The 17,966-nt window shown below is 49.4% G+C and overlaps 1 protein-coding gene across 3 annotated transcripts in view; it reads right to left on the bottom strand.

Moving 5' to 3' along the window:
* The window catches only part of HSPA12A (heat shock protein family A (Hsp70) member 12A), a 310,784-nt gene that overhangs the window by 179,668 nt on the left and 113,150 nt on the right, over window positions 1-17,966 (bottom strand). For all 3 annotated transcript variants that reach the window (XM_083149953.1, XM_083149955.1, XM_083149952.1), the window contains exons 5-6: window positions 12,564-12,668; window positions 4,261-4,377 (exon numbers count right to left, since the gene is read on the bottom strand). In XM_083149953.1, coding sequence (XP_083006079.1) covers window positions 4,261-4,377; window positions 12,564-12,668 — 222 coding nt within the window. The remainder of the gene's footprint in view (window positions 1-4,260; window positions 4,378-12,563; window positions 12,669-17,966) is intronic.

The following is a 17,966-nucleotide window of genomic DNA, read 5'->3' as shown; positions in this document are numbered from 1 at the left end:
CTATACACTCCCCACCCCCGCAGCCTAACTATACATCCCCAACCCCTGCAGCCGAAGTATAAAACCCCCATCCCCTCAGCCTAACTATACACCCCCACAGCCTAACTACACCAACCCACAGCCCAACTATTCACCACCCTCCTGCAGCCTAACCATACACACCCCACAGCTTATAACCCTAACCACACACACACCCCGCAGCCTACAACCCTAACCACACACACCCCACAGCCTGTAACCATAACCATAAACACACACACCCCACATCCTATAACACTAAACACACACAGGTGCGGATTGGCCATTTCCCGGTGGGCCGGTCCAGTTTTCCATCTGACTGGGCCGCCGACCGTGCTACCAGGGCTGGTGCTATGAGCCCTGCGGTGCGGTGGCCATATTTGTTTTGGTCTATCCTGCCCTTTTTTATGATATGACCAGGCTGCGGCCGCTGGTCTTCAGCCTGTCGGTGTTGTGGGTGACTGGTGCCTGGTAAGTAACACCCCCCCCCTAGCAGTAGTGTGCGCACTCCCCTGGGCAGTAGCGTGCGCACACCCCCACTCCCCCCGGGATGCTTTGTGATCGTTCCCGGGCCAGTTTTCGTATCCAATCCACCCCTGCATTACAGTGTGTGTTTTAATGTGTAATGGCCATTATGGTGTTTGGTATAACGTGTAATGGGCATTATGGCAGGTGATATAGTATGTAATTTGTATGTGACAATGTGTAATAGGCATTACAGTGAAATTTTTGGTGCGCACCTTCAGCATTCACTGTCCCTATTTTTCAAATATTTGTCAACCCCTGGCATGATGTGTAATGGGCATTACGGTGTGTGGCATTATGTGGAATAAACATTACTGTGTGTGGCATTATGTGTAGTGGGCATTATGTTGGGAGGCATTATGTGGAATGGGCATTACTGTGTGTAGCATTATGTGTAGTGGGCATTATGTTGGGATGCATTATGTGGAATGGGCATTACTGTGTGTAGCATTATGTGTAGTGGGCATTATGTTGGGATGCATTATGTGGAATGGGCATGACTGTGTGTAGCATTATGTGTAGTGGGCATTATGTTGGGATGCATTATGTGGAATGGGCATTACTGTGTGTGTGGCATTATGTGTGATGGGCATTATGGTGTGTGGCATTATGTGGAATGGGTGTGCACTGTCCCTGTTTGTGGAGAGGAATGATTCATTCTGAAGTGCATATACTGTAAAAAAATAAGTCACCTTCTATTTAGTTTGAATTGATGCCCAATAGGCAGTAAAGGACACGCCCAGTAGGCGGTGATTGATACGCCTATGGTGATGTATGTGATATGCAGTGACTGTGTGGTATGTGGTATGTGCAGTATAATGACACGTGATGAAAGTTATATGCAGTTTATGTTATATATACAGTACTGTAATGTAGGTGATATGCAGTGGCAGTAAGTTGGATGTTATATGTACTGTAATATAGGTGAAGGTGTGCATTGACTGTACGTTGGGTGCAGTGGAAGTGATATGCAGTGGCTGTAAGTTGGATGCAGTAGAAATAATATGCAGTGGTTGTAAGTTGGATGCAGTGGAAGTGATATGTAGTGGCTCTAAGTTGGATGCTTTATATGTGACATGCAGTGGCTGTCAGTTAGGTGCAGTGGAAGTGACATGCAGTGGCTGTCAGTTGGGTGCAGTGGAAGTGATATGCAGTGGCTGTCAGTTGGGTGCAGTGGAAGTGATATGCAGTGGCTGTCAATTGGGTGCAGTGGAAGTAATATGCAGTGGCTTTCAGTTGGGTGCAGTGGAAGTTATATGTAGTGGATGTATGTTGGGTGCAGTGAAAGTGATATGCAGCAGATGTAAGTTGACTGTAGTGGAAGTGATATGCAGTGGCTGTCAGTTGGGTGCAGTTGAAGTGATATGCAATGGATGTATGTTGGATGCAGTGGAAGTGATATGCAGTGGATGTATGTTGGATGCGGTGGAAGTGATATGCAGTGGATGTAAGTTGGATGCACTGGAAGTGATATGCAGAGGCTGTCAGTTGGGTGCAGTGTAAGTGATATGCAGTGGATGTATGTTGGATGCAGTGGTAGTGATATCCAGTGGATATAAGTTGAATGCAGTGGAAGTGATATGCAGTGGCTGTCAATTGAGTGCAGTGGGAGTGATATGCAGTGGATGTATGTTGGATGCAGTGGAAGTGATATGCAGTGGATGTAATTTTGATGCACTGGAAGTGATATGCAGTGGCTGCCAGTTGAGTGCAGTGGAAGTGATATGCAGTGGATGCCAGTTGTGTGCAGTGGAAGTGATATGCAGTGGATGTATGTTGGATGCAGTAGAAGTGATATCCAGTGGATGTATGTTGGGTGCAGTGGAAGTGATATTCAGTGGATGTATGTTGGATGCAGTGGAAGTGATATGCAGTGGATGTAATTTGGATGCACTGGAAGTGATATGCAGTGGCTGTCAGTTTGGTGCAGTGGAAGTGATATGCCATGGATGTATGTTGGGTGCAGTGGAAGTGATATGCAGTGGATGTAAGTTGAATGCACTGGAAGTGATATGCAGAGGCTGTCAGTTGGGTGCAGTGTAAGTGATATGCAGTGGTTGTATGTTGGATGCAGTGGAAGTGATATACAGTGGCTATAAGTTGAATGCAGTGGAAGTTATATGCAGTGGCTGTCAGTTGGGTGAAGTGGAAGTGATATCCAGTGGATATATGTTGAATGCAGTGGAAGTGATATGCAGTGGCTGTCAGTTGGGTGCAGTGGAAGTGATATGCAGTGGCTGTCAGTTGGGTGTAGTGGAAGTGATATGCAGTGGATGTAATTTGGATGCACTGGAAGTGATATGCAGTGGCTGTCAGTTGGGTGCCGTGGAAGTGATATGCAGTGGATGTATGTTGGATGCAGTGGAAGTGATATCCAGTGGATGTATGTTGGGTGCTTGGAAGTGATATCCAGTGGATGTATGTTGGAAACGGTGAAAGTGATATGCAGTGGAAGTATGTTGGGTGCAGTGGAAGTGATATCGAGTGGATGTAAGTTGAATGCAGTGGAAGTGATATGCAGTGGCTGGCAGTTAAGTGCAGTGGAAGTGATATGCAGTGGTGGTAAATTGGATGCACTGGAAGTGATATGCAGTTGCTGGCAGTTGGGTGCAGTGGAAGTGATATGCAGTGGATGTATGTTGGATGCAGTGGAAGTGATATCTAGTGGATATAAGTTGAATGCAGTGGAAGTGATATGCAGTGGCTGTCAGTTGGGTGCAGTGGAAGTGATATGCAGTGGATGTATGTTGGATGCAGTGGAAGTGATATCCAGTGGATGTATGTTGGGTGCAGTGGATGTCATATCCAGTGGATGTATATTGGGTGCAGTGGAAGTGATATGCAGTGGATGTAAGTTGAATGCAGTGGAAGTGATATGCAGTGTATGTAATTTGGATGCACTGGAAGTGATATGCAGAGGCTGTCAGTTGGGTGCAGTGGAACTGATATGCAGTGGATGTATGTTGGATGCAGTGGAAGTGATATGCAGTGGATGTAATTTGGATGCACTGGAAGTGATATGCAGAGGCTGTCAGTTGGGTGCAGTGGAAGTGATATGCAGTGGATGTATGTTGGATGCAGTGGAAGTGATATGCAGTGGATGTAATTTAGGTGCACTGGAAGTGCTATGCAGTGGCTGTCAGTTGGGTGCAGTGGAAGTGATATGCAGTGGATGTATGTTGGATGCAGTGGTAGTGATATCCAGTGAATGTATGTTGGGTGCAGAGGAAGTGATATACAATGGATGTATATTGGGTGCAGTGGAAGTGATATGCAGTGGATGTAAGTTGAATGCAGTGGAAGTGATATGCAGTTGCTGGCAGTTGGGTGCAGTGGAAGTGATATGCAGTGGATGTATGTTGGATGCAGTGAAAGTTATATGCAGTGGACGTAATTTGGATGCACTGGAAGTGATATGTAGTGGCTGTCAGTTGGGTGCATTGGAAGTGATATGCAGTGGATGTATGTTGGATGCAGTGGAAGTTATATGCAGTATATGTAATTTGGGTGCACTGGAAGGAATATGCAGTGGCTCTCAGTTGAATGCAGTGGAAGTAATATGCAGTGGATGTATGTTGGATGCAGTGGAAGTGATATCCAGTGGATATAAGTTGAATGCAGTGGAAGTGATATGCAGTGGCTGTCAGTTGGATGCAGTGGAAGTGATATGCAGTGATATTTCTTCATATGGCAATATAGTAACAGAGAGTAGATCACCTTGTACGCTGCTTGCCTCATGAATTGCTTTGCCTGCTGCTTCCAGATGGCGGGCACAGTAATTACCCATCTCACCTCACTGTTATCCATCTCTGCTCCCGCCTGGTCACTCAGCTCCTGAAACACAAGAGTTAACAGTAAAGGATGACAATGCTAAGGGCCCCTGCAGACCTCGAGCCCCGGGGACAATGCCTGATTCCCAGCTGCACACAATGTGTATATAAATAAAATTTTCACACAGTGAGCAAGGTTCTGACACGGTACAGCAGTGGCAATTCGTACCTTTTGGAAGGAGGGGGGTTACAGCTGGCCGCTATTCTGCCTCCCCCTGCCGCTGGTGCTGCTGCTTCTCCTGGTTCGCGCCACACACAGGCGCGACTATGCACACAGCAACTGTACTATGATGACAGGTGCTGGGGTTGTGTGAGGGGAAGTCATGTGATGCCAGCTCCGCCCCCTATCAGCCTGATTCTATCACAGCCGCTGAGTAAGTCCTGGGCTACGCACAGACTGCACACACTGGGGAATCATTACATAGTGAGCGGCTGTTATCTGGGAGTGTCAGGTAATACGCAGGGGTGGCCAGGTGTGTGAGGGGAAGTCATGTGACATCAGCTCCGCCCCCGATCAGCCTGATTATATCGCAGCCGCTGAGTAAGTCCTGGGCTACGCACACACTGGGGAATCATTACATGGTCAGCGGCTGTTATCTGGGAGTGTCAGGGATAATGCAGGCGTGGCCAGGTGTGTGAGGGGAAGTCATGTGACATCAGCTCCGCCCCCGATCAGCCTGATTCTATCACAGCCGCTGAGTAAGTCCTGGGCTACGCACAGACTGCACACACTGGGGAATCATTACATGGTGAGCGGCTGTTATCTGGGAGTGTCAGGTAATACGCAGGCGTGGCCAGGTGTGTGAGGGGAAGTCATGTGATGTCAGCTCCGCCCCCGATCAGCCTGATTCTATCACAGCTGCTGAGTAAGTCCTGGGCTACACACACACTGCACACACTGGGGAATCATTACATGGTGAGCGGCTGTTATCTGGGAGTGTCAGGTAATACGCAGGCGTGGCCAGGTGTGTGAGGGGAAGTCATGTGACGTCAGCTCCGCCCCCGATCAGCCTGATTCTATCACAGCCGCTGAGTAAGTCCTGGGCTACGCACAGACTGCACACACTGGGGAATCATTACATGGTGAGCGACTGTTATCTGGGAGTGTCAGGGATAATACAGGTGTGGCCAGGTGTGTGAGGGGAAGTCATGTGATGTCAGCTCCGACCCGGATCAGCCTGATTCTATCACAGCCGCTGAGTAAGTCCTGGGCTACGCACACACTGCACACACTGGGGAATCATTACATGGGGAGCGGCTGTTATCTGGGAGTGTCAGGTAATACGCAGGCATGGCCAGGTGTGTGAGGGGAAGTCATGTGACATCAGCTCCGCCCCCGATCAGCCTGATTCTATCGCAGCTGCTGAGTAAGTCCTGGGCTACACACACACACTGCACAAACTGGGGAATCATTACATGGTGAGCGGCTGTTATCTGGGAGTGTCAGGTGATACGCAGGCGTGGCCAGGTGTGTGAGGGAAAGTCATGTGACATCAGCTCCGCCCCCGATCAGCCTGATTCTATCGCAGACGCTGAGTAAGTCCTGGGCTACGCACAGACTGCACTAACTGGGGAATCATTACATGGTGAGCGGCTGTTATCTGGGAGTGTCAGGTAATAGGGGTGGGGTCCTGGGGTGCACACCAATTGAGAGGTGCGACCCTGCGGAGACCTTTCAGTAGAACTGCATACAAAGTCAAAGGTGCAGGTGCACAAATTAAACTCCCAATTTCAAAATTTTTGCAATAAAATTTTGCATTTTTAGCGAGGTTCTTCGCTTAGTTATGGCCATAAGTAACGGCTTGCCCACCGCGACCAGGTGACCTCATTAGTCGGGCAAGTCCCTAACATTTTGCGGGGTACAAATCTAGGGCACAGGGCACCCCAAAAATGGTGCAGCTGAGTGACCCCAGGGCAACACAAGACTGAAAGAAATATATAGTGAAACAAAGTGAGGATAGGTTAGTGAGAGAGGCTGCTAAAAGATAGCAGGGATAAGTAAGTGAGAGGTAAAAAAATTAGAGATAAAGTAGTGAGAGGTGAAGTAGTGAGAGGTAAAGGTTAGAAATGAATTACATTGAAATAAAACACACAATAGGGATGAAAGTGAAAATGAAAATAAGTGTTAATTTGTGTTGCTCCTGAGGCCAAACTGCCACACCAGTCCAGGGGGGCCCACAACCCAGAAATGCACCCCCCCATCTGATAATCCATTAAACATTTGTGCAGGTCCCACCTTGCTCTGCATGCAGTCTAAGAAATGTCAGGAACCTAATTAAAACCAATATATAGGACAGGTGGGCGTGGGTGCTACCACCAGGCGCAGAAGGGGTCTCTGGCCTTCTAATGTGTATGGAAATACACGGCATTAGATATACAGGGGTGGGGTCCTGGGGTGCACACCAATTGAGAGGTGCGACCCTGCGGAGACCTTTCAGTAGAACTGCATACAAAGTCAAAGGTGCAGGTGCACAAATTAAACTCCCAATTTCAAAATTTTTGCAATAAAATTTTGCATTTTTAGCAAGGTTCTTCGCTTAGTTATGGCCATAAGTAACGGCTTGCCCACCGCGACCAGGTGACCTTATTAGTCGGGCAAGTCCCTAACATTTTGCGGGGTACAAATCTAGGGCACAGGGCACCCCAAAAATGGTGCAGCTGAGTGACCCCAGGGCAACACAAGACTGTTATCTGGAAGTGTCACGTAATACGCAGGTGTGGCCAGGTGTGTGAGGGGAAGTCATGTGACATCAGCTCCGCCCCCGATCAGCCTGATTATATCGCAGCCGCTGAGTAAGTCCTGGGCTACGTCACACACTGGGGAATCATTACATGGAGAGCGGCTGTTATCTGGGAGTGTCAGGTAATACGCAGGCGTGGCCAGGTGTGTGAGGGGAAGTCATGTGACGTCAGCTCCGCCCCCGATCAGCCTGATTCTATCACAGCTGCTGAGCAAGTCCTGGGCTACGCACAGACTGCACACACTGGGGAACCATAACATGGTGAGTGGCTGTTATCTGGGAGTGTCAGGTAATACGCAGGTGTGGCCAGGTGTATGAGGGGAAGTCATGTGATGTTCGCTCCACCCCCCTATCAGCCTGATTCTATCACAGCCGCTGAGTAAGTCCTGGGCTACGCACAGACTGCACACACTGGGGAATCATTACATGGAGAGCGGCTGTTATCTGGGAGTGTCAGGTAATACGCAGGCGTGGCCAGGTGTGTGAGGGGAAGTCATGTGATATCAGCTCTGCCCCCGATCAGCCTGATTCTATCACAGCTGCTGAGCAAGTCCTGGGCTACGCACAGACTGCACACACTGGGGAACCATAACATGGTGAGTGGCTGTTATCTGGGAGTGTCAGGTAATACGCAGGCGTGGCCAGGTGTGTGAGGGGAAGTCATGTGACATCAGCTCCGCCCCCGATCAGCCTGATTCTATCACAGCCGCTGAGTAAGTCCTGGGCTACGCACAGACTGCACACACTGGGGAATCATTACATGTTGAGCGGCTGTTATCTGGGAGTGTCAGGGAATACACAGGCGTGGCCAGGTGTGTGAGGGGAAGTCACGTGACATCAGCTCCGCCCTGATCAGCCTGATTCTATCACAGCTGCTGAGTAAGTCCTGGGCTACACACAGACTGGGGAATCATTACATGGTGATGGGCGTGGCCAGGTGTGTGAGGGGATATCATGTGATGTCAGCTCCACCCCTGATCAGCCTGATTCTGTCACAGCCACTGAGTAAGTTCTGGGCTACACACACACTGGGGAATCATTACATGGTGAGGGGCGTGGCCAGCTGTGTGAGGGGATATCATGTGACTTCAGCTCCGCCCCCAATCACCCTGATTCTATTGCTGCTGCTGCTGAGTAAGTCCTGGGCTACGCACACACTGCACACACTGGGGAATCAGTACATGGGGAGCAACTGTTATCTGGGAGTATCAGGTAATAAACAGGCGTGCCCAGGTGCATGAGGGGAAGTCATGTGACGTCAGGCCCGCCCCTGATCAGCCTGATTCTATCACAACTGCTGAGTAAGTCCTGGGCTACACACAGACTTCACACACTGGGGAATCATTACATGGTGAGCGGCTGGCTGTTATGGTTTTGGGTATGCACCTGATGCCGGGACTGCTGTTCAGAACAGCCACAGCGGGATCCTTCACTGCCTCTGTTGACCCCCCCCCCCCCAGTAGGGTGACCAGCTCCTGCAGGAACTAGGCTTCGCCTGTAGCCGCCACATTTGAAAGGGCGAGTTAGGCCCACCCTAGATCCGGTGCAGCCAGGTGTTAAGTACAGATAAGGAACCAGGGTTCCCCTCATGGTACAGCCAAAAGGAAAATCTAACTGAAGAATCCTAACTGTAATTAAAGAAAAAGGCAACTTGCCGTAACTAGCTAACGCGGCTAATAGCACCAGCGACCTAGTTGCCCACCAATCGCAACCGCGTTGCATACACAATAGAAAATGGCTGGTACTGGTAATGGTGGGAACCTGGCTGGGACTGGTAATGCTGGGAACCTGGTTAGGACAGGTAATGCTGGGAACCTGGCGAGAAACGGTAATGCTGGGAACCTGGCTAGGAACGGTAATGCTGGGAACCTGGCTAGGACTGGTAATGCCGGGATGCTGGCTAGGACTGGTAATGCTGGGAACCTGGCTGGGATTGGTAATGCTGGGAACCTGGCTAGGACTGGTAATGCTGGGAACCTGGCTAGGAATGGTAATGCAGGGAACCTGGCTAGGACTAGGACTGGTAATGCTTAGAACCTGGCTAGGACTGGTAATGCTGGGAACCTGGCTAGGACTGGTATTGCTGGGAACCTGGTTAGGAATGGTAATGCTGAGAACCTGGCTAGTAACGGTAATGCTGGGAACCTGGCTAGGACTAGGACTGGTAATGCTGGGAACCTGGCTAGGACCGGTCGTGCAGGGAACCTGGCTAGGACTAGGACAGGTAATGCTGAGAACCTGGCTAGGAATGGTAATGCTGAGAACCTGGCTAGGACCGGTAATGCTGGGAACCGTTCTAGGACTGGTAATGCTGGGAACCTAACTAGGACTGGTAATGCTGGGAACCTGGCTAGAACTGGTAATGCTGGGAACCTAGCTAGGAGAGGTAATGCTGGGAACCTGTCTAGGACTGGTAATGATGGGAACCTAGCTAGGACAGGTAATGCTGGGAACCTGTCTAGGACTGGTAATGCTGGGAACCTAACTAGGACTGGTAATGCTGGGAACCTGGCTAGAACTGGTAATGCTGGGAACCTAGCTAGGAGAGGTAATGCTGGGAACCTGTCTAGGACTGGTAATGATGGGAACCTAGCTAGGACAGGTAATGCAGGGAACATGGCTAGAACTGGTAATGCTGGGAACCTAGCTAGGACAGGTAATGCTGGGAACCTGTCTAGGACTGGTAATGCTGGGAACCTAACTAGGACTGGTAATGCTGGGAACCTAGCTAGGACAGGTAATGCTGGGAACCTAGCTAGGACAGGTAATGCTGGGAACCTGTCTAGGACTGGTAATGCTGGGAACCTGGCTAGGACTGGTAATGCTGGGAACCTGGCTAGGACTGGTAATGCAGGGAACCTGGCTAGGACCGGTAATGCAGGGAACCTGGCTAGGACTAGGACTGGTAATGCTGAGAACCTGGCTAGGACTGGTAATGCTGAGAACCTGGCTAGGATCGGTAATGCAGGGAACCTGGCTAGGACTAGGACTGGTAATGCTGAGAAGCTGGCTAGGACTGGTAATGCTGGGAACCTGGCAAGGACTGGTAATGCTGGGAACCTGGCTAGAACTGGTAATGCTGGGAACCTAGCTAGGACAGGTAATGCTGGGAACCTGTCTAGGACTGGTAATGCTGGGAACCTAGGTAGGACAGGTAATGCTGGGAACCTAGCTAGGACAGGTAATGCTGGGAACCTGTCTAGGACTGGTAATGCTGGGAACCTGTCTAGGACTGGTAATGCTGGGAACCTAGCTAGGACAGGTAATGCTGGGAACCTGTCTAGGACTGGTAATGCTGGGAACCTGTCTAGGACAGGTAATGCTGGGAACCTGGCTAGGAATGTTAATGCAGGGAACCTGGCTAGGACCGGTAATGCAGGGAACCTGGCTAGGACTAGGACCGGTAATGCAGGGAACCTGGCTAGGACTGGTAATGCTGAGAACCTGGCTAGGACCGGTAATGAAGGGAACCTGGCTAGGACTAGGACTGGTAATGCTGAGAACCTGGCTAGGACTGGTAATGCTGAGAACCTGGCTAGGACTGGTAATGCAGGGAACCTGGCTAGGACTAGGACTGGTAATGCTGAGAAGCTGGCTAGGACTGGTAATGCTGGGAACCTGGCAAGGACTGGTAATGTTGGGAACCTGGCTAGGACTGGTAATGCTGAGAACCAGGCTAGGACTGGTAATGCTGAGAACCTGGCTAGGACTGGTAATGCTGAGAACCTGGCTAGGACTGGTAATGCTGAGAACCTGGCTAGGACTGGTAATGCTGAGAACCTGGCTAGGACTGGTAATGCTGGGAACCTGGCTAGGACTGTTAATGCTGTGAACCTGGCTAGGACTTGTAATGCTGAGAACCTGGCTAGTAAAGGTAATGCTGGGAACCTAGCTAGGATGACTGGTAATGCTGGGAAGCTGGCTAGGACTGGTAATGCTGGGAACCTGGCTAGGACTTGGACTGGTAATTCTGGGAACCTTGCTAGGACTGGTAATGCTGGGAACCTGTCTAGGACTGGTAATGCAGGGAACCTGGCTAGGACTGGGACCGGTAATGCAGGGAACCTGGCTAGGACTAGGACTGGTAATGCTGAGAACCTGGCTAGGACTGGTAATGCTGAGAACCTGGCTAGGACTGGTAATGCTGGGAACCTGGCTCGGAACGGTAATGCTGGGAAACTGGCTAGGACTGGTAATGCTGGGAACCTGGCTTAGACTGGTAATGCTGGGAACCTGGCTAGGACTTGGACTGGTAATGCTGGGAACCTGGCTAGGACTGGTAATGCTGGGAACCTGGCTAGGACTGGTAATGCTGAGAACCTGGCTAGGACTGGTAATGCTGAGAACCTGGCTAGGACTGGTAATGCTGAGAACCTGGCTAGGACTGGTAATGCTGGGAACCTGGCTAGGACTGTTAATGCTGTGAACCTGGCTAGGACTTGTAATGCTGAGAACCTGGCTAGTAAAGGTAATGCTGGGAACCTAGCTAGGATGACTGGTAATGCTGGGAAGCTGGCTAGGACTGGTAATGCTGGGAACCTGGCTAGGACTTGGACTGGTAATTCTGGGAACCTTGCTAGGACTGGTAATGCTGGGAACCTGTCTAGGACTGGTAATGCAGGGAACCTGGCTAGGACTGGGACCGGTAATGCAGGGAACCTGGCTAGGACTAGGACTGGTAATGCTGAGAACCTGGCTAGGACTGGTAATGCTGAGAACCTGGCTAGGACTGGTAATGCTGGGAACCTGGCTCGGAACGGTAATGCTGGGAAACTGGCTAGGACTGGTAATGCTGGGAACCTGGCTTAGACTGGTAATGCTGGGAACCTGGCTAGGACTTGGACTGGTAATGCTGGGAACCTGGCTAGGACTGGTAATGCTGGGAACCTGGCTAGGACTTGGACTGGTAATGCTGGGAACCTGGCTAGGACTGGTAATGTTGGGAACCTGGCTAGGACTTGGACTGGTAATGCTGGGAACCTGGCTAGGACTGGTAATGCTGGGAACCTGGCTAGGACTGGTAATGCTGGGAACCTGGCTAGGACTTGGACTGGTAATGCATTTTCTTCTCCTCTGCATATTCCCCAGCTGGCTTCTACTGGACAATACAGTATATACAGAGCCTATACATATAATTGGGGGACAGGTACAGTATATACAGAGCCTATACATATAATTGGGGGACAGATACATTATATACAGAGCCTACACATATAATTGGGGGACGGATACAGTATATACAGAGCCTACACATATAATTGGGGGACAGATACAGTATATACAGAGCCTACTCATATAATTGGGGGACGGATACAGTATATACAGAGCCTACACATATAATTGGGGGACAGATACAGTATATACAGAGCCTATTCATATAATTGGGGGACAGAAAGCTGCTCCAAGGGCACTTGCAGTGTATACTCTGCAGACCGTTGCTCATTCTCACCTTTAGAGCCTGTTCTTTGAAGTACTGCAGAGCATAGGCGAATATATCCAGGGCTTTCACCTTCTTCCCATTTGCAGCTATAAGATCTGTGTCCATAGACAAGTCCTGTGTGTGGTAAAGAATATGTACAGTATGTAACTCTTTACTAGGCTGGGTCACAGGATACATCATACTTGCCTACTTTTGAAAACAAGTTTCAGAGAGATTATAGTTGGTATTCACAATGTGATCAGCGCCACATTGAGGGGGCGTATCATGCTCCACCCAAAGGGCGTAGCTAGTTCCATATATGGAGAGATTGTGAAAAGAGACTGTGAATGTGGCACCTAGAAGCGTTGGTGTGTACTTCTACATCAGAGAGGATTCTCTTAAAATGAATTATATCCAAATGTAGATGATCCCCAAAGCAGTTAGTAAGAGATACTATACTTGGTAAAGTGCTGGGAAATGGCGCTGATGATTCAATATAAATGTATCGATCTCTCATTCCTTTTTTCGCCAAAAATGTAACAGTGTAATGTGGGCTAGGTGACATGAGGGAGATTGCTATACTAATGTGGGAGAGAGGGAGATTGCTGCTATGTCAGGGAGTCTCCTGCAGAATGCAGGAGGGGAGGTAACTATGATGTAACACTGTAATGTGGGCTAGGTGACATGAGGGAGATTGCTAGACTAATGATGGAGAGAGGGAGATTGTTGCTATGTCAGAGAGTCACCTGCAGATTGTAGGAGGGGAGGTAACTATGATGTAACAGTGTAATGTGGGCTAGGTGACATGAGGGAGATTGCTAGGCTAATGAGGGAGAGAGGGAGATTGTTGCTATGGCAGGGAGTCACCTGCAGAATGCCGGAGGGGAGGTAACTATGATATAACAGTGTAATGTGGGCTAGGTGACATGAGGGAGATAGCTAGACTAATGATGGGAGAGAGGGAGATTGTTGCTATGTCAGGGAGTCTCCTGCAGAATGCAGGACGGGAGGTAACTATGATGTAACAGTGTAATGTGGGTTAGCTGACATGAGGGAGATTGCTAGACTAATGAGGGAGAGAGGGAGATTGTTGCTATGGCAGTGAGTCACCTGCAGAATGCCGGAGGGGAGGTAACTATGATGTAACAGTGTAATGTGGGCTAGGTGACATGAGGGAGATTGCTTGGCTAATGAGGGAGAGAGGGAGATTGCTGCTATGTCAGGGAGTCTCCTGCAGAATGCAGGAGGGGAGGTAACTATGATGTAACAGTGTAATGTGGGCTAGGTGACATGAGGGAGATTGCTTGGCTAATGAGGGAGAGAGGGAGATTGCTGCTATGTCAGGGAGTCTCCTGCAGAATGCAGGAGGGGAGGTAACTATGATGTAACAGTGTAATGTGTGCTAGCTGACATGAGGGAGATTGCTAGACTAATGAGGGAGAGAGGGAGATTTCTGATATGTCAGGGAGTCTCCTGCAGAATGCGGGAGGGGAGGTAACTATGATGTAACAGTATAATCTGGGCTAGGTGACATGAGGGAGATTGCTAGACTAATGAGGGAGAGAGGGAGATTGTTGCTATGTAAGGGAGTCTCCTGCAGAATGCAGGAGGGGAGGTAACTATGATGTAACAGTGTAATGTGGGCTAGCTGACATGAGGGAGATTGCTAGACTAATGAGGGAGAGAGGGAGATTTCTGATATGTCATGGAGTCTCCTGCAGAATGCAGGAGGGGAGGTAACTATGTTGTAACAGTGTAATGTGGGCTAGGTGACATGAGGGAGATTGCTAGACTAATGAGGGAGAGAGGGAGATTGTGGCTATGTCAGGGATTCTCCTGCAGAATGCCGGAGGGCAGGTAACTGTGATGTAACAATGTAATGTGGGCTAGGGGAAATGAGGGAGATTGCTAGACTAATGAGGGAGAGAGGGAGATTGCTGCTGTGTCAGGGAGTCTCCTGCAGAATGCAGGAGGGTAGGTAACTATGATGTAACAGTTTAATCTGGGCTAGGTGACATGAGGGAGATTGCTGCTATATCAGGGAGTCTCCTGCAGAATGCAGGAGGGGAGGTAACTATGATGTAACAGTGTAATGTGGGCTAGGTGACATGAGGGAGATTGCTAGGCTAATGAGAAAGAGAAGGAGATTGCTGCTATGTCAGGGAGTCTCCTGCAGAATGCAGGAGGGGAGGTAACTATGTTGTAACAGTGTAATGTGGGCTAGGTGACATGAGGGAGATTGCTAGACTAATGAGGGAGAGAAGGAGATTTCTGCTATGTCAGGGAGTCTCCTGCAGAATGCAGGAGGGGAGGTAACTATGATGTAACAGTATAATCTGGGCTAGGTGACATGAGGGAGATTGTTAGAGTAATGAGGGAGAGAGGGAGATTGCTGCTATGTCAGGGAGTCTCCTGCAGAATGCAGGAGGGGAGGTAACTATGATGTAACAGTGTAATGCGGGCTAGGCAACATGAGGGAGATTGCTAGACTAGTGAGGGAGAGAGGGAGATTGCTGCTATGTCAGGGAGTCTCCTGCAGAATGCAGGAGGGGAGGTAACTATGATGTAACAGTGTAATGTGGGCTAGGTGACATGAGGGAGATTGCTAGAATAATGAGGGAGAGAGGGAGATTGCTGCTATGTCAGGGAGTCTCCTGCAGAAGGCAGGAAGGGAGGTAACTATGATGTAACAGTGTAATGTGGGCTAGGTGACATGAGGGAGATTGCTAGACTAATGAGGGAGAGAGGGAGATTGCTGCTATGTCAGGGAGTCTCCTGCAGAATGCAGGAGGGGAGGTATCTATGATGCAACAGTGTAATGTGGGCTAGGTGACATGAGGGAGATTGCTAGAATAATGAGGGAGAGAGGGAGATTGCTGCTATGTCAGGGAGTCTCCTGCAGAATGCAGGAGGGGAGGTAACTATGATGTAACAGTGTAATGTGGGCTAGGTGACATGAGGGAGATTGCTAGACTAATGAGGGAGAGAGGAAGATTGCTGCTATATCGTGGAGTCTCCTGCAGAATGCAGGAGGGGAGGTAACTATGATGTAACAGTGTAATGTGGGCTAGCTGACATGAGGGAGATTGCTAGACTAGTGAGGGAGAGAGGGAGATTGCTGCTATGTCAGGGAGTCTCCTGCAGAATGCAGGAGGGGAGGTAACTATGATGTAACAGTGTAATGTGGGCTAGGTGACATGGGGGAGATTGCTAGACTAATGAGGGAGAGAGGGAGATTGTTGCTATATTAGGGAGTCTCCTGCAGAATGCAGGAGGGGAGGTAACTATGATGTAACAGTGTAATGTGGGCTAGGTGACATGAGGGAGATTGCTAGACTAATGAGGGAGAGAGGGAGATTGCTGCTATATCAGGGAGTCTCCTGCAGAATGCAGGAGGGGAGGTAACTATGATGTAACAGTGTAATGTGGGCTAGGTGACATGAGGGAGATTGCTAGACTAATGAGGGAGACAGGGAGATTGCTGCTATGTCAGGGAGTCTCCTGCAGAATGCATGAGGGGAGATAACTATGATGTAACAGTGTAATGTGGGCTAGGTGACATGAGGGAGATTGCTAGACTAATGAGGGACAGAGGGAGATTTCTGCTATGACAGGGAGTCTCCTGCAGAATGCAGGAGGGGGGTAACTATGATGTAACAGTGTAATGTGGGCTAGGTGACATGAGGGAGATTGCAGGGAGTCTCCTGCAGAATGCAGGAGGGGAGGTAACTATAATGTAACAGTGTAATGTGGGCTAGGTGACATGAGGGAGATTGCTATACTAATGAGGGAGAGAGGGAGATTGCTGCTATGTCAGGGAGTCTCCTGCAGAATGCAGGAGGGGAGGTAACTATAATGTAACAGTGTAATGTGGGCTAGGTGACATGAGGGAGATTGCTATACTAATGAGGGAGAGAGGGAGATTGCTGCTATGTCAGGGAGTCTCCTGCAGAATGCAGGAGGGGAGGTAACTATGATGTAACAGTGTAATGTGGGCTAGGTGACATGAGGGAGATTGCTATACTAATGAGGGAGAGAGGAAGATTGCTGCTATGTCAGGGAGTCTCCTGCAGAATGCAGGAGGGTAGGTAACTATGATGTAACAGTGTAATGTGGGCTAGCTGACATGAGGGAGATTGCTATACTAATGAGGGAGAGAGGGAGATTGCTGCTATGTCAGGGAGTCTCCTGCAGAATGCAGGAGGGGAGGTAACTATGATGTAACAGTGTAATGTGGGCTAGGTGACATGAGGGAGATTGCTAGACTAATGAGGGAGAGAGGGAGATTGCTGCTATGTCAGGGAGTCTCCTGCAGAATGCAGGAGGGGAGGTAACTATGATGTAACAGTGTAATGTGGGCTAGGTGACATGAGGGAGATTGCTAGACTAATGAGGGAGAGAGGGAGATTGCTGCTATATCAGGGAGTCTCCTGCAGAATGCAGGAGGGGAGGTAACTATGATGTAACAGTGTAATGTGGGCTAGGTGACATGAGGGAGATTGCTAGACTAATGAGGGAGAGAGGGAGATTGCTGCTATGTCAGGGAGTCTCCTGCAGAATGCAGGAGGGTAGGCAGCTATAGGATACATGACATAGGAAGCACATGGCCCAGCTCGTCTGCCCTTTTAGGGTGAGGTGTTGCAGGACACACACAGGAACTTATTCTGGTCCATATGCACAATGTTTCCAAACTGCGTATGTGCATGCATTGGGTGTGAGCGGTCACGGCAAACAGAGTGTTCTCCAGGCGCTCGCACCCACCAGTGCGGGAGGGGGGTGGCGGTGGGTAGTCGCGCCCATGGTAATACCCAGCGTTTCATGGGTGTTTCCAGAACATGCTGGGCTTTTCTATAGTAATGACTCAGTGACATGGGTGCTGGTGGCGGGCAGCTGACACCACCGGATGTCAGTTACCCACCATGTTCCCCTCCAGGACACATGAGATTGTGTTAGCTTTGAGTGTACCTTCCACATCATTCGATGGTCGACAACCATTGAATGATATCGGTTGGCCCCGTAGGCTGCAAATGGATGTTTATGCAAAACTTTCATTCGCAGCCATGTGGGTGAATTTGCCTATCTCATATCTATCTATCTAGGTGTCACTATTTCAGGGGACTTAAAAGCAGGTAGGCAATGTAACAAAGCAATGAATAAGGCAAGTCAGATACTTGGTTGCATAGGGAGAGGTATCAGCAGTAGAAAGAAAGAAGTAATAATGCCACTGTATAGGTCATTGGTACGACCTCACCTAGAGTATTGTGTTCAGTTCTGGAGGCCATATCTCCAGAAGGATATAAATACATTAGAGACTGTACAAAGAAGGGCAACTAAAATGGTGCATGGCCTACATCACAAAACGTACCAGGAAAGACTAAAAGATCCTTATATGTATACTTTAGAGCAGAGAAGGGAAAGGGGGGGACATGATAG

Source organism: Crinia signifera, chromosome 6, assembly GCF_055691185.1.
Source record: "Crinia signifera chromosome 6, ASM5569118v1, whole genome shotgun sequence".
NCBI lineage: Eukaryota > Metazoa > Chordata > Amphibia > Anura > Myobatrachidae > Crinia > Crinia signifera.
Note: the sequence above shows the minus strand (reverse complement) of the source record. Positions and strands in the feature narration are given on the sequence as shown.